The sequence below is a fragment of the Rhinopithecus roxellana genome, chromosome 2 (genome assembly GCF_007565055.1).
Source record: "Rhinopithecus roxellana isolate Shanxi Qingling chromosome 2, ASM756505v1, whole genome shotgun sequence".
Taxonomy (NCBI): Eukaryota; Metazoa; Chordata; class Mammalia; order Primates; family Cercopithecidae; genus Rhinopithecus; species Rhinopithecus roxellana.
The window spans coordinates 190,089,667-190,106,975 of record NC_044550.1 but is presented as its reverse complement, the minus strand read 5'-3'; the positions used below and the strand labels follow the sequence as shown (position 1 = coordinate 190,106,975).

Sequence of the window (17,309 nt, the reverse complement as noted above, 5' to 3'; positions counted from 1 at the left end):
CTGGGGAGCTGTGTGTGTAGGTCCCAGTCTGAGTCAGAAGGTGTGTGTGGGAACCAGGAGCATTGATGTCAAAGGGCAGGGGGAAGGTGCACGTTCCAGTTTCAGCAGAGAGCAAATTCACCCTTCCTGTGCCTTTGTGTTCTAGTCACGCCTTCAGTGGATTGGATGCTGCCCAACCACACTGGGAAGGGAGGATCTTCTCCACTCATTTCTGATTCAAATGCTCATCTCTTCTGGAAACACCCTCGCAGGCATACCCAGAAGTACATTTTGCTATCTGTCTGGGTATTCCTTAAGCCAGGCAACTGGACACATAGAGTTAGCCATCACAGTGACATTTGAGCAGACTTCAGGGAAGGATGTGGGGGAGTGATCTCAGGGAAGAGCATTCCAAGGAGCTGGAAAAGCCGTGCAAAGACCTGAAGCAGGGCTATGAAAGTAAGGAGACCTCTCATGGAGTATTCCTTCTCTGAAATGCTTGAGACCAGAGGTGTTTGAGATTTCAGATTTTTTGGAATGTTGAAATATTTGTATAGACATAATAAGATATCTTGGCAATGAGACCAAAGTCTACACATGAAATTCATTTATGCTTCTTATATACCTTACACACATAGCCTTAAGGTGGTTGTGTACAATATATTAAATAATTTTGTGTGTTTTGACTGTGACTTGTCACATGAGGGAAGATGTGGAATTTTCTACTTATGGCATCATATCAGCACTCAAAAAAGCTTTGGGTTTTAGAGCATTTCAGATTTTGGGATTAGAGATGCTCAACCTGTGTTTAAGCAGAGCTCAGCAGAGCATTTCAGAGAGAAGTTGAAGAGAGAATTTCTGCTTTTGGTATAAACTAGGACTAGATAACCTCTGATGAGTCTTCCAACTTCATATTCCCTGAGTTTATGATTCTCTGGTAGCTGAGAATCATGAATTTGGTAGCAGCCAGTAGCATGGGTTCAAGACCAGAGGTGCCAGACCAAGACTCACAAATCCAGATGGTAAAGAGGCCAGGCTGATAGTATAAACATTTTAAAAGATTGACAAATATTTTAAACTATTATGTAAACCAAATAAAGGATGTTTTCAAGCCAAATCTTGCCTAGTGGCTACCAGTTTGAGACCGTTGCATTAGAGAAAGTAAAATCAGTTTGGAGTGTAATGGTGTAATACATATATTAAGTCTTAGACAGGGAGCCAAAGGAGAATAAATGATAAAAGAAGAAATATGGGAGTCTTTGATGAGAACTATTCCTTTGTTGTGATCTGACAGGAAGCCAAAAGAAAACAGAGAGTCAAAGATTACTCTGTAGTGTAGAGCCCAGGCGGCCAGTTCACAATGATTTTGCTCTTCCCCAAGCAAAGGTCATATTGCTTTTTTCCGCTGTTTCTATGGCTAGATACGGATTTGTCCTCTCGTTGTCTTATTATACATAATTGCATAGCATTTAGGAATGTAGAATTCAGTTAGAGGGAGAAAGATAAGCCAATGCAACACTTTTCAATTATTTTGTGTCTACAGTGTAATTACAGTTATCAAACTTTTTGGCAGAGGCTCAGAATGAACTGATTGTGATAATTACAAAGACACAGATGAAACCTTTATTCTTTTTGTTTTGATGTATGATTTGTCCTATTTCCTTGCTGCAGGTGCTTTCATCTGCAAGATGGTGCCATTTGTCCAGTCTACCGCTGTTGTGACAGAAATCCTCACTATGACCTGTATTGCTGTGGAAAGGCACCAGGGACTTGTGCATCCTTTTAAAATGAAGTGGCAATACACCAACCGAAGGGCTTTCACAATGCTAGGTGAGGCCACTGGATGTGCCAATGGCAGTGTGAGTGACATTTTTCATTACAGAATAAAGAGAACCATATTTTTAAAATAGAAGAGTAGCTTCTTATCTAACTTGTAGGCATTGGAATATAATTTGAGAGTTTCAGTGCTTTCCCTGTTTGCCTCCACCTCCACATCATCTCTCTTTTAGGCTAACCTCAGCACTGAAAACGTATCATTTTGGATATACTTTTTCAGTTTACGTCTTTAATGTTTGAGCACTACGTTCGGCTAATCTAAGACAACCTATCAGTGGCAATGCCACATTAATGAACGTTAGTTCATTAGATTGAGAACTGTCCTTTTTTTTTTTCTTTAGAGACAGAGTGTCTCTAAAGACACTACATTGTAGTACAATGTACACTACAATATAGTTGACACTACATTGCCCAGGCTGGTCTCAAACATCTGGGCTGAAGTGATCCTCCTGCCTCAGCCTCCCAAAGTGCTGTGATTACAGGCATGAGCCACTACGCCCAGCTGGGAATTATCAACTTGAGATAAGAAGACTCTAAGTTAAGCTAACAAGGGCAGGTCAATTTTTTTTTTCTTTTTTAGGCAGGGTCTCATTCTATAGCCCAGGCTGGAGTGCAGCAGTGTGATCACAACTCACTGCAGCCTCAGCCGCCCAAGCTCAAATGATCTTCCCACCTCAGCCTCCCAAGTAGCTGGGACCACAGGTTCTCACCACCACACGCAGCTAATTTTTTTATTTTTGGTAGGAACGGGGTCTCTCTATGTTTCCCAGGCTGGTCTTGAACTCCTGTGCTCAAGCCATTCCCCCTCAGCCTCTCCTTGTACTTCTTGGCCTCCCAAAGTACTAGGATTACAGGTGTAAGCCACTGCACCTGGCCAGGCAGGTTGATAATGATAGGGAGCAGGAAATGTGTTTTTAGAAAAGTGGAGAACAGGGGTGCTGCCCTTGTGATGAGTACACAAGGGTAGAAAGTGACAGGGTACATGAGAACAGTGGGTTCTGAGTGCTGGGGATGCCTGGCAAAGGCACATTCCACCAACTTCATACTTTTGCTTTAGGCATTGCTGGATCATCAGCTTGCTGTAATTGTTACTGAGTCAGCAAGTCACAATGAACACAAAACTCATGGTAAATGGTAAATTTGAAGCAATGCCCTAAGGTCTAACACAGTAAAATGGAAGCATTTCTCTATTCAGTAATTATAATTGAGCCATTTAAAACCTTAATGTGCTTCACAGTGGTTTGAATTTAATATAGCAAATAACCAGAGGTGTAGCAAGCAACTAATGTGATAATCGAGTAAAGCAATTTTTACTAATATCTCACTTGAGAAGAATGAGTAAACATTTATTTCTACTGTAAGAATTTAGCCAGTATTGGGCTGTGGAATTACAGAAAGAACCTCTGCAGGCTTTGCAATGCTAAAGTCATTTTAAATAGCTTGAAAATAATAGCTAAATCATTAGGGGAGAAAGGTGTTAGTTTTAGTTGGTTTTAATTTCATGTCATATCTTTCCTACTAAGAATTCAGAATTTCTGGGCTCTTAATAATTGACATCCTTCCAACATCATAACACCTGAAAACAGCATGTGGGGATGGAAAGTGAGTAAGGAAAGGATTACATGGAGGAGGGGAGTTATTTAAAGGAAAGAGAACTGGCGAGAGTGACAACATCTCAAAGCATAGTTGATAATAGGCAGTCAAGGGAGTTCCTACTCAAAAGAGACATAGGAAACAAGGAGGTTTTAAAATCAACTAGACTCATCTCGCCATGGGGGCTTTTGTGAACTATTGTCTAATGTCTCCTGTAGCTCTGTCACACTGTGACCCAGCCTTGTCAGTCACTGTTTGTCTGTCACGTCCCATTCCTCCTTCCAGCTGAGATTGCCTAGACCTAGACAGAGGATGTCCAATCTTTTGGCTTCCCTGGGCCATATTGGAAGAAGGAGAATTGTCTTGTGCTACACATAAAATACACGAACACTAATGATAGCTGATGACTTTAAAAATATATCGCAAAAAACTCATAATATTTTTAAAAAGTTTACAAATTTGTGTTGGGCCACATCCAAAGCCTTCCTAGGCCACATGCAGATTGGACAAGCTTGGCCTAGATCCTCCAGGCTTTCTGGCCCAGATGTGGTCACTGTGTCAGTATTGTTCATCTAACTGTAGCCCTTCTATCTCAGAACCGTCCAGGAAGGTAGGCAATGAGCTATACACATTAGACTCAGTTCCTCCAGAATTTGTACTAAAGTCCAGAAAAATGATTGGACATAAGATAACTATGTGTGATTAAAATAGAACAGATGTGTATGGTAATAGGGAGACAGAAAAGAGAAAGAGAGTGAGAAATAGAGACAGCCAGGCAGACAGACCTGTGAGTCCTACAGCTGCCAGGTATCATTGGATCATGATGAATTTTTATAGGCAGCACCAGATTATGTGTTTCTTTATAATAAACCCCAATTATGGCTTAATTGAGTCATTGAAACCCAAAGCAATAAACTGTGTTCTTAACATTCCACCCAATGTAGAAAGAACAAACAGAGTTCGAGCTGGAAACTTTTCCCCCAAATCAAAGTTGGGGCTCTTGGTTCTGTCCTTTTCCACGTCTGTTAAAACACATGGGTTGAAATTGTTGTTCGTAGTTAATCCCTTTTTTCTTTTCTAAGAGTACATCATTAAAGCAATCCCTCTCAACAAGTTTGTCGAAGACAGGAAATTTGGAAAGAGCATTCTGGTTTCTGAAGTTATCAGTGTTTGTTTTCTAAATAAGAAAATAATGCCCATGTGATGGTGCTTAAGATAAATGTACATTTGATTTTAAAAAGAGGTGATAGAGAGTGGTCCATGCCATGTTTAAAATTATTCATCCATTCCACAAACATAGATCAGCCCCTACAGAGGGCCAGGAATTTTCCTAGGACTCTTGTTTGAGGAAACACAAAAATAAATGGCATTGTGTTTGCTTTCAATGAATTTGTAGGGAGTTGAGAAGTCAGTAAGGGCAACCAAGACACTGCGCTAGCAGGCATGTAGAGACAACAGGGAATTAGTAGTCAGTTTATTTGGAAATAGCAGTAGCCTTCAAAGGTTCCCCAGAGAATGTGATTTCTGAGTCAAGTCCTGGAAAATGAGTCCACAGATAGACACTGGGAATAGGGTGGCCAGGGAGTGGCACAGTGCATTCTGGGATACGGGAACTGAAACCAGCACTGCAGACTCCTCAGTAGAGGACTGCAGTGTGAATAGCATGGACTGAAATGAAAGAGGAGAGGCAGGCAATTGAGATGGTAGAGAACCTCATGGGCAATTGAGATGGTAGAGAACCTCATGGGCCATGCTAAGGAAACTGGGTTTTATCTTGTAGGCAATGGAACACTATTAAACATTTAAAACTTGTTTTAGGGAGTTTATTCCAGCAGCAGTTTTGAGGATGGTGAAAGAGTGGAAGCATGAACCTCGGGGGAGACCATGGCACTACCCTAGGGCAGAGAACAGCTGCCCTCCTATAAGGAATCTTGATGGTTAGATAATTTTGCATAGATGTGTCATACTCTGATGACTTTAACACTTTTACAGGTGTGGTCTGGCTGGTGGCAGTCATCGTAGGATCACCCATGTGGCACGTGCAACAACTTGAGGTAGACTCCAGCTGGGATGGATAATCATATTGTTGAACTATTTTCTCACCCCTCTTAATTGTAATTATTTTCCTTCCTGCATGAGCAATACAGCAAATTTGTATGACCTCAGCTATTTCACTGGAGGTCTTTCAAGTGGAATAAAATGATTTTTTAAGGTTCATTTTCTCTGTTTTACCTTGCTCTTCCTGATATAGTTAGGACTCTAATGCTTAAAATACAATTTTCAAAAAATACACAGGTCAGTTTCTACATTTTCCTGCAAGCTGAGCATGTTTTTCCCAGTGTCCCCAAATGTTTTGTTACATTTTAAGAGTTGAATGATTGCTCTAAGTTTTTCTTTTATTTTTAAGTCACATAAAAAAATTGTAATAAATTATCTACTTAGTTGACTCTCATAAGTCTTTTCTTACCTGCCTCCTATTCATTGACACATTGAAATTCTAACGGGAAACATGTCAGGAGATCATCTTATTCAGCCTCTCTCCTTTCCCCACACCTTTGTCAGACAGGCCCAGCCATGCATGGGGATTCACAGGAAGGAGAGTGCTGAGTTGGTTTCAGACAGCCCAGCCTGTCTGTTAGGGTGAACTTTAACATGTCTTGCATAGGTGATCTACCCAGGCAGCAATTTTCAAAGACACTAGGGGGTTGCTCACATACCCCCTAAGATAAGTTTTAAATGATTTATCCCTTTGTACCTTTTAAAATAGAGATAGGCAAATGTGAAACTTTACGGTCCATGTCATGTCATCCTCAAGGATAACAAATGAGCCTAAGATAAGAGAACATTCAAAAAGTAGCCTGATTTTTTTTTTTCATGTAACTAATTTATTGAATGAGCTGGACTCCACAGATGAGAGCAGAAAATAATTTTATTTTTTCCCTTGATAGCTGTAAAAATGCATCTAAGGACTTTTTTAGTCCTCTTGGTGAAATATGGATGAAAAAATCTTGAGCAACTCTTCCAGTCAGATAATAAAATTTCTCTGGTCACTTTCACTCACAAGAATAGTGTGAGTTTTGTTATTAAACTGTCCTGTCCAGGAATAGAATTACATAAATCCATACTCTTATTTAATCAATTTGCAATTTTTCCCTTCCCTCAGTGTGAATAGTTTTCAGGCCTAGAAATGTGAAGGAATTATGGTCAGCTTCTTCTCTATTTCCTCTCCTTGTGTTTCTTTTTCTCTCCCCTGCCCCACTTCTCTCCCCCCCCCCCCCCCCCCCCCATACCATTGGCTGCCTCTCTCTTGTCAGAAGCTGATGAGGAAAACGGGGAGAGGAAGGGGGCAGATGTCACCGGAATCAGTGCCCTCTAGGTGTGATGGTATTTCCTGTGACTGATTACTTGCTTCAGGACTTCTCAAAGAAACCACACTGAGACCTCCAGCCAGCTGGCAAGGGATCATGCCAGCTCTTGTCTGTGGACGCTGCCCTTATCTCCAGCGGGAAGCCCGAACTAGTGGAGCCCTTTCATAATGACTCAGTTCTAAATCGTGTGGTCCATTTCTAGCCCATAGAAAACAAACAGGTGTATCCATTTTTAAATAAAATAAAAGCATTTTATTGTATTTAATATAGAAAAATTATTTTTATATGTTTAAAAATACTCTATTTTTTAAATATATAATTAATTCTGTTTGTAGAAAATGCGTGTCATGTCATTGGCAAAGCCAGTCCTCACTGTCAAACAGATCAGTCCAGTCAAAGTTACTCCCTGTCAGGAAAGCATCTGATTAACCAAATGTATTAATATGCATCCCATGGCCACCGTCTCACTCCTAAATTCCTTTAGGACAAGTAAAAACTTCCTGAGGGCATATGCTCAGATGGTTTTATGGAAAATTTCAGGTCTTCACTCTTCAATTTCAGATTTTCTATTCCCCAACATACACTTCTCAAAAATTCTACTGCCTAATATCATCCTGAGCTTGCAGGGACTCTGAACTTATGACAGGGCTGATACAAATCTCCCTGCCTTCAGCATTTCTCACTGCCACTCTCTGCTTCACTTGTACTGGGCTGTCTTTCATGAGTGATGTATTTGTCAATTTTCAGGTGATAGAAGCAATGGAGATGGTTAAGGTTGTCATTGCTCCTGCCTCCTTACTGTATGAAAAATGTGAATTCACAACTTCTCAACACCTGTCAAATACCTTTTTTTCTCTGCCAGGCTTTACCCTGAATAGAAATATATTTAAGAGAGAGAATAGCACAAAGCCCTGCCATGCGTTTGTGATGCCTTGATCAATGTGGCTTCACTGACATCAGTCATTGAATTATCTCTTGTTTTGGTGCCCCATGGTAAGATTCAGTTTGGGTGAGAGATGTGACTTCAGTAAGTTGGGAGAAGGGTGCTTATGAAGGAGGAAATGGGAATGTAGACCCAGCGTGACACTTCAAACTTGGGGACGATATTAGGCAGTGGAATTTTAGAGAAGTGTGTGTTTAGAAATAGAAGATCTGAAATTTTCCATAAAACCATCTGAGCGTGCCCTCAGGAAGTCTTTGCTGAAGTCCATAGTCAGGACTTTGCCGAAGTCAGGAAGTCCATAGACCCTAGGGCTATGTGAACCTGATCCAAGACGCCCAGTCCAGCATGTTCTTAGATGTGTCAGTCCATGCCCCCCAGTCATTGGCCTTTGCAGGCTTTGCTTCCATGGAGTCAGAATGAATTTCATTTTAACATCCTATTTCCAGAGAGTTTGAATCTTGAGATTATTTTTCAGTGAGTGTTTTTCCTAGTTGCGTTTATAAGTAACACCTAGGTCAGAACTTGAATTTTCTTACCTTTGATGAGTAACCAAAAAGTTGCTTTCCCCCATTCAATTCACGTTGAAGACTGGTGATAAAATTTGCTGGGAATGTAGGCAGAAATATATCTGAGACCCAAGTATTCAGCCCCACAGTGACTAAAATGACAATAGTTTTGATAAATTCTCTCATTTTTATTCCTATTACCCAAAAAAGTAACTTTTGAATATGCTTTAAATATTTAGTTTGTTCTTGAACTAGCCCTTAAAGCACTCTCTATTATTTACAAATGTTATTAATAATACTTTTGAGCTTATAAGATGAGTCTACCAGAAATAGTATGAATAAACCAGCAGGTACAATCTGAATATTTGTATATTTGCAATAGTTTGAATTCCAATTTCTCATTCATCTCAGAATAAAAGCTGCCAGTTTCCTCTTTAATATCTTTCCAAGCAATCTGATCATTGCAGTATATGAAGTAGCAGTAACAAATTACGGCTTTCAGTACCTTTCAACTGAAAGATGTCTCATGCCTCTCAAAAATCTATCTCAACAATTGAAGAAGCAAAATAATTCAATATTAAACTACCTAGCATGTATTTTATATTGCAAATATTGCAAAATGTTTTTCAATATATACTTTGGCAAATATAGTGCTGTTTCAGTCACCTGAAAACTTGTGACTAGTGGAAATAGAAGTTGATAAAGATAATAAATGAAAGTAAACAGGCTATGGACCTGAATTCCATTTAGAATATAAAAGATGGTATAAAACTCTTAAGAACTTAAGCAGTGAAGTGGAAAAACTATGCTTCACAACAAAAGAACAATGAAAAATGTATCTCATTTGAAATACATGCTGGGGACAAACTTGAAAGAACTTAAAAAATGTTGTGTTGCAATACTACTTGGCTGATTTCTTTCTTTTGATGCTGACTATTGGTTCTTTTAATGAATTTTTCTTGTTATAAAGATCAAATATGACTTCCTATATGAAAAGGAACACATCTGCTGCTTAGAAGAGTGGACCAGCCCTGTGCATCAGAAGATCTATACCACCTTCATCCTTGTCATCCTCTTCCTCCTGCCTCTTATGGTGATGCTTATTCTGTACAGTAAAATTGGTTATGAACTTTGGATAAAGAAAAGAGTTGGGGATGGTTCAGTGCTTCAAACTATTCATGGAAAAGAAATGTCCAAAATAGCCAGGTCTGTTTAATGAAATATTCGCCTCTTTAAAACATTTTAAATCAATTGTGCTGGAAGGGATGGTTGCCAGGGCTCTCAGAACCTCTAGGTAATTTAGTTTAAGCATCCTTTGTAATTCAAATTTGAGGCATGGACTGACTTTAAACTCTTGAAGTTTTACATGGGGCGGAAAGAAACAACAAGATTACCAGCTCGCAAATCAACTGGGAAGTTACAGCTGTAAGTAGAAACTGACTTGGAATTTAGAACATATATGATGTGGTAGGAAGACAGTGGGCTGGTGTCAGAACCCTGTGGTCCTATGGGTACTCTCTCTATCACTCACAAGCCACAAGATATACATCAGTCTCACTCCCAAGGCCCTGCTTCCCTCATATGTACAAGGAGCATAATAACATCCATCCTTACTTAATCCCACCCAAAGATGATGTTAAAAGACAAGAGATTGATCTATGAAAATCCTTTGGAAACCGAAGCATGCTATTGATTTTAAATTATTATTATTTATTTATTTTTACCTAAGGGCTTTGCTTTCTGAATTTATTCATTAATAGAAATTTTGAAACACGACTTACTGCTATGATACTTGTAGTCCACATCATTTATTTAATAATCTACACTGAATGACTATCAGAAACAAAGCAAAAAAGCCTTAAATGGAGGAGTCTGGTGATTTGGTGGGATCTTATCATCTCTCCAAGTGTGCTCTAGTGCTCAGTTTGAATTAAAAAACCCTTCCTCTCAATGTACAGGGGCCCCTAGACTGTTCAGCACCTTGGGACCTATCGTTAAGTTGGTTTCTCCCACTTCCTTGAAAGAAAAAGATGCCATGTTGAAATAAGAGATAATGGACCAGGCACAGTGGCTCATGCCCGTAATCCCAGCAATTTGGGGGGACCAAGGTGGGTGGATCACTTGAGGTCAGGAGTTCGAGACCAGCCTGGCCAACATGGTGAAACTCTGTCTCTACTAAAAATACAAAAATTAGCCAGATATGGTGATGGGTGCCTGTAATCCCAGCTACTTGAGAGGCTGAGACAGGAGAATTGCTTGAACCTGACAGACGGAGGTTGCAGTGAGCCAAGATCACACCACTGCACTCTAGTCTGGGTGACAGAGCAAGACTCCATCTCAAATAATAATAATAATAATAATAATAAAAGATAATGATTATGAGTTTTTATAAACTTAAAGCACCATGCATATGTGTAGAGCTCTTGAAGATGTAAATCCTCTTTACAGAAGTCATGGAGAAAATTAGTTTGAAGCCCTGGTTAATCATATTGTTAAGATACATCAGGCCGGGTGTGGTGGCTCACACCTGGAATCCCAGCACTTTGGGAGGCTGAGGTTGGAGGATTGCCCAAGAGCCCAGGAGTTTGAGACCAGCCTGGGCCACAAAGTGAGACCCTGTCTCTACCAAAAATTTAAAAATTAGCTGGGTGTAGTGGCATACACCTGTGGTCCCAGCTACATGGGAGGCTGAGGTGGGAGGATCACTTGAGCCCAGATTGAGGTTTCAGTGAGCCATGATTGCACCACTCCTTTATAGCCTGGGCAAAAGAGTAAGAACCTGTCTCAAAACAAACAAACATACAATAAAAAACAAAAAACAAGATATATCATATAGATATTCATTTTAATTGTATCCCTGGAGTTCCCATATTTCATAATTTTTTTTTTTTTTTAGTAGAGATGGGGTTTTGCCATGTTGCCTAGGCTGGTGTTGATCTCCTGGACTCACACAATTCACCTGTCTTGTCCACCCAAAGAGCTGGGATTACAGGCATGAGTCACTGCACCTGGCCCATATTTTATAAATATTGATATTTTACTGCCACAGGCATGAATGCTCTTTAATATAAAGTGGGTGAGAGCTTTATATTGAGGTAACAGAAGTTAGACTTTCTAAATTCACATCCAAGATACAGTCTTGACTAGTCATCCAACTTCACAAATTAATTAACCTTCTGTGTGTCTCAATTTCTGCATCTATCAAATGACTTATTGGGAAAATTAATAACATCATCCATTTCATGCATCTAGTAGAGTGCCAGATCCATAATGAGCAGACATTCAGAGAACACTTATGATATGGAAAATATTAAGATGAGGGTAATATCAACAGGAAAAGATGATAATCAGCTCACAAATAACCTATCATAAACTTAATTTAAAAATTATGTTTGAGTGAACTAGGCTTAGACTTTAATAGCTTTGCAATCAAGCTGGCACATTTGCCAAGGAGAAGTTAACTAATACAATGTTTACTTGTGGGTTTAGGAAGAAGAAACGCGCTGTCATTATGATGGTGACAGTGGTGGCTCTCTTTGCTGTGTGCTGGGCACCATTCCATGTTGTCCATATGATGATTGAATACAGTGAGTGCTTGTCATTCTCATTTGATAGACATTCTCATTCATTTCCTGTGAGAATAGACAATGAATCTTTGAAATGTGCTACTGTTCATTTGGATAATCAAATACCTAACATTTCATGTTTCTTTCATGTCTTCAAGATCACAAGGTCATTATGTGGTAGGTCATCATGTATGACTATGACTAAATCTTTAATAATTATAGAAGACAAAAGCTTGGAGATTCCTCTCCTGTGTTACTCCTTCTGTTCTCCCTAGGCTATTTAAACATTGGGAAAGGAGTGACATCCTATGAGCATTTCCCATTTAGAACCCTAACTTGAATAGTTAGACCTGCAGTATATTCTCTCTGATAACCCAGGACTTATCATGGTTCTCAGTATGATTTTGTTTCTGTAAGGCAAGTGAACATTTGAAGGGTTACTGCTGCATCCAGTTTACATGAAGCTTGGAGTTATCAAGCTGCAATGCTATAAGCCCCCTACTATTTGCTGGACACCAGGCTATGCTTGTAAGCCTAGATTCTCTAAGTGAAGACTCATCACAAAGGTTATTTTTATTCAGATATCAGATACCTCTCCCAAAACGATCTTGAGAACTTTTCACACCTTTAGATACTTGTACAAGTGTAAATCTTTGACAGATGACAAACAGAAGTTTTATTTTATGCTCCTTAAAATAAATATACATTCTAAAATATTAATTTATTTCAGGTAATTTTGAAAAGGAATATGATGATGTCACAATCAAGATGATTTTTGCTATCGTGCAAATTATTGGATTTTCCAACTCCATCTGTAATCCCATTGTCTATGCATTTATGAATGAAAACTTCAAAAAAAATGTTTTGTCTGCAGTTTGTTATTGCATAGTAAACAAAACCTTCTCTCCAGCACAAAGGCATGGAAATTCAGGAATTACCATGATGCAGAAGAAAGCAAAGTTTTCCTTCAGAGAGAATCCAGTGGAGGAAACCAAAGGAGAAACATTCAGTGATGGCAACATTGAAGTCAAATTGTGTGAACAGACAAAGGAGATAAAAAAAGCTCAAACGACATCTTGCTCTCTTTAGGTCTGAACTGGCTGAGAATTCTACTTTAGACAGTGGGCAGTAATTATAACAATATCTTCATAATTAATACCCTTCAGATTGTAACCCAAAGAGAAAATTATTTTGAGCAAAGGTCAAATACTTTTTTTATTCTTAAGATGATGACAAGAAGAAAACAAATCACGTTTCCATTAAAAAATGACACGAGGCTGGTCCAAGTGCAGTGATGTTTACAACCAACTGATCACAACCACTCAACAGATTTCTGTGTTCCTTCTCACTTCCACTGCTTCACTTGACTAGCCTTAAAAAAATGACATGGAAGGCCAGGCGTGGTGTCTCAAGCCTGTAATCCCAGCACTTTGGGAGGCTGAGGCTGATGGATCACAAGGTCAAGAGATCAAAACCATCCTGGCTAACACGGTGAAACCTCGTCTCTACTAAAAATACAAAAAATTAGCCGGACATGGTGGCGGGCGCCTGTATTCCCAGCTACTGGGGAGGCTGAGGTGGGAGAATGGAGTGAACCTGGGAGGCAGAGCTTGCAGTGAGCCAAGATTGCACCACTGCGCTCCAACCTGGGCGAAGAGAGAGACTCCCCATCTCAAAAAAATTTTTTTGAAAAATTCGTGAACCGTACTTTTAATATTATTTCAGTGGATTTTCAAAAATCTTGTACAGAAGTCAGTGTTCTTAGCTAACAGTTTTCTCCCACACAGTTTTTCTCCCACTGTAATGTGACTATATATTGCTAGACTGAATAAGAAAATAACTTAAAATAATATCTTCTTCCTTGAAAATTAAGTTAATAGTTCAATGCTGTAATGTGATTTTTATTGCACTGTTGAAATCAGGTAATACAGTCTCTTGCACATGAGGTCTGTGCCACAGTCATAAAGTTAAAGCAAAGGGAGAAGCAGCCAAGTGATGGATGAATGAGACTTAGAGGAAGATGCCTGTACTGGAGCTTTGTATGGTTCTGCCAGTTACCTTGCTGCCTTGCTGTATGACTGGCAAGTCACATCACCTTTTTAATCCTTCATGTTTTCCTCTGTAAACTGGAGATGATACCCGCTCCACTTCACGGAGTTGCCACCAGAACAAAATGAGAAATGAGCAGACAAGCCCTTTGTACTCTAAACAGCCTCAAGCTCTGATGCATAAGCTCCCTATGTCTCACATCTCCCCTTTGTGTTCTCTTTTCCTTTCTGAGACTCTCCCCGACCCCTGCCCAACTTTCCCCTCATGCCTGTGTTGTAACTGGTTTCTCTAATCAAAAGAAGAAAGTTTGGGGAGCCTCATTTCTCTGATATATTTAGACAAAACTATCGCATATGGTTATCTTTTTAAGCCCTTATTTTCACTGATGGGATTTCCTATATAAAAGGAATTTTCTGTGTAGTTAATAGATGAGGGTGTGAATCAACTCCAAGCCCATGAAATTGTACTGTGCCCAAGGCTGACCCTCAAGAACTGGGTCAAGAAGAACAATAGAGTTCCCCACCCATATTCCTTACCCCAACCTCCCTTAAGTGCAATCCTTGTCTCTTCAATCTTCTCTCTGGTTCCCAAATGTCATGGATACAGAGGCCACCACGACAGCACCCTGTCATTTTCCTTTCAACAACTAAGATTCCCAAAGTCCAGCATCAACCTCACAGCCAAAGTGTTTATTCCATTTCCAGTTTTCCAGCACTTATTCTCCCAGCTAGGTAATAGGAAGAGAAGCTTAAGAGCTTATAGGACATTTTACGGGTAAAAGCTTTAAGATTTGGTAACCAAGGAACTAACTGTTGGGATCTTCAAGACACAGACATTTAATTTTATATGTGTCAGTGAAGCATGCATGAAAAAGACAAAGATGAAACAATTACAGTATTATGAAAAATTGTCAATATGACACTGCAAAATTCACAAAGAGAAAAGAGAGAGACTGATTATTTAGTTTTTACTGAAGTGGACTAATTATGGGTTATTTATATAAACTGCCTGTCATATCTAGTTACCCTATGGCAAACAATGATTATCATTAAACATTAAACCATTAAAAATGAATTAGATTCACTGATTTTGGTTATCCTTACTCAGTTGGTAAGTATTCATATAATTCTTTCTATATTTGGTGTATACATGCTCTAAATATGACTTAATGAAAAAGATAAATCTGCACTGTTATTGACCATGTAATGATTAAGGTTAGAAGTTTCTTGTAATTCCTAAATATTTAGATATAAGGTAATAACGTAAATATTTACTGTAAAATTTCCAGACATCTTATGAAAGCCTTTTTTAAAAAAAAAAAATTTGCTCACATTGCATTAAAGCTGTTTTAGAAACAATAGCAGTAATAGCACACCTTTTTTGTCATTTAAACATGTAATCCCTTTGCTCTGTTATGAAGCTTCAAAAGGCAAATGTGGTCCAATCTGTTCCTGAAAATGTCCTACTATTAGCCAAAGAAGCTGTGAGTCTCATCTGGACGTTGAGTCCAGACACTGATATAACACAGCCTGTGAGTCCATAGAGAGTTCACCCTGGATTTGCAAAACGAACCTGACTACTGCCTTTTGTTCTCTTTTCTCTGACTTCACAGTCCCTTGAGTCTTTATTCCCTTTGTCTTCTACTCAGCCATCTGCTTTTTTCGCCTTTTGTCTCTGCCACAGACTGCTTGTCACTCATTTTATCCATCTGGTTTTCCTTTACCTGGTGCTTGGAGTGAAAATTGAAAAGGTTTTGTTGGATCCAGGAGGTAGGGTTGGGAGTGGTACGGAAAACTAGCTTTTCATCTATTAGCATTTAAGTAAAACATTTGTGAAAGCAGTAAAAAATACGTTTCATTGCTCAGACCTCTAAGCCTTTTATTTCATTATGGATCACTGTGCCAAAAAGAGATCAGTATCTTTTCTCCACTCTATAAATAGATATGACCTTCTGAGGAATATTCATAGTTCATGTCCCTTTTAATTATACTATGAAGGATACGTCCTTTTTTTGCCATAGTTTGGTATGGTTCAGAATACCAGTGTTATACATACTAGTTTGATTAAAGATTAATTACTAGTTCCAAGACCATTATAAAAAGAGAACCCCAGGGCCGGGCGCAGTGGCTCAAGCCTGTAATCCCAGCACTTTGGGAGGCCGAGACGGGCGGATCAAGAGGTCAGGAGATCGAGACCATCCTGGCTGACACGGTGAAACCCCGTCTCTACTAAAAATACAAAAACTAGCCGGGCGAGGTGGCGGGCGCCTGTAGTCCCAGCTACTCGGGAGGCTGAGGCAGGAGAATGGCGTAAACCCGGGAGGTGGAGCTTGCAGTGAGCTGAGATCCGGCCACTGCACTCCCACCTGGGCGATAGAGCGAGACTCCGTCTCAAAAAAAAAAAAAAAAAAAAAAAAGTGTCATTGGCCATTGGCCTAAGGATAGATATTTAGCTAAATGCAAAATAATAAAGATACCAGAAGAAAAGGCACAAATATATAATCAACTTGTTTTGGCTGAGGTAGCAGCATTATTCAATGGGGGAAATGACAACCTTAAAACAAAAGGTTCTGGAACAATTGGATATTCAAGGACCAAAAATAGGACTTTGATTCTTATACTACATACAAAAATTAACTCATAATGCACCGTATACTTAAACATAAGAGCTAAGTCTGTAAAACCTCTAGAATAAAATATAGAAGAAAATCCTGGTACCCTAAATTAGGCAAAGATTTCATAAGGCACTAAAAGCAGGAAGCATAAAAGGAAATTGATAAAATTAACTTTGTCAAAATGAATAGCTTCTGCTATTTGAAAGGTAATGCTATAAAAATGAAAGGGCAAGCCACAGATTATAAGAAAATATGTGCAAAACACATCTGGTGAAGACCACATATCCATTATAAAGAATTCTCACAACTCGGTAATAAACTAGGCAAATTATTTGAACAAACATTTTACCTAAAAAGAAACACAAATCAATAAGCATATGAAAAGCTGCTCAACATCAATAGTCACTACAAATGGCAAAACAAAACAACAGTAAGATGGCACTACACACTCCCTAGAATAATTAAAGTTAAAAAGTGTTGGCAAGGACGTTGAGCAACTGGAATTCCCATGGCTGGTGGGAATATAAAATGACACAGTTATTTGGGAAACAATTGGCTGATAAATTGAACAGTTGTTCTACAACCCAGAAATTCCATTCCTGGCCGGGCACGGTGGCTCACGCCTGTAATCCCAGCACTTTGGGAGGCCGAGGTGGGTGGATCACAAGATCAGGAGATCAAAACCATCCTGGCCAACATGGTGAAACCCCGTCTCTACTAAAAATACAAAAATTAGCCAGGCGTGGTGGTGGGCACCTGTAGTCCTAGCTACTCTGGAGTCGAGGCAGGAGAATCACTTGAACTTGGGAGGCGGAGGTTGCAGTGAGCCAAGACCGTGCCACTGCACTCCAGCCT

At 39.4% G+C, this 17,309-nt stretch overlaps 1 protein-coding gene across 1 annotated transcript in view; it reads left to right on the top strand.

Annotated features, from left to right (window-relative positions):
* Nucleotides 1–13,601, top strand: part of QRFPR (pyroglutamylated RFamide peptide receptor) — a 56,835-nt gene extending 43,234 nt beyond the window's left edge. Inside the window, exons 2-6 of the mRNA XM_010362567.2 lie at nt 1,651–1,809; nt 5,401–5,462; nt 9,196–9,431; nt 11,715–11,812; nt 12,522–13,601. Of these exons, the coding sequence (XP_010360869.2) occupies nt 1,651–1,809; nt 5,401–5,462; nt 9,196–9,431; nt 11,715–11,812; nt 12,522–12,880 (914 nt within the window). The 3' untranslated portion in view covers nt 12,881–13,601. The remainder of the gene's footprint in view (nt 1–1,650; nt 1,810–5,400; nt 5,463–9,195; nt 9,432–11,714; nt 11,813–12,521) is intronic.
* The last annotated feature ends 3,708 nt before the right edge of the window (nt 13,602–17,309 follow it).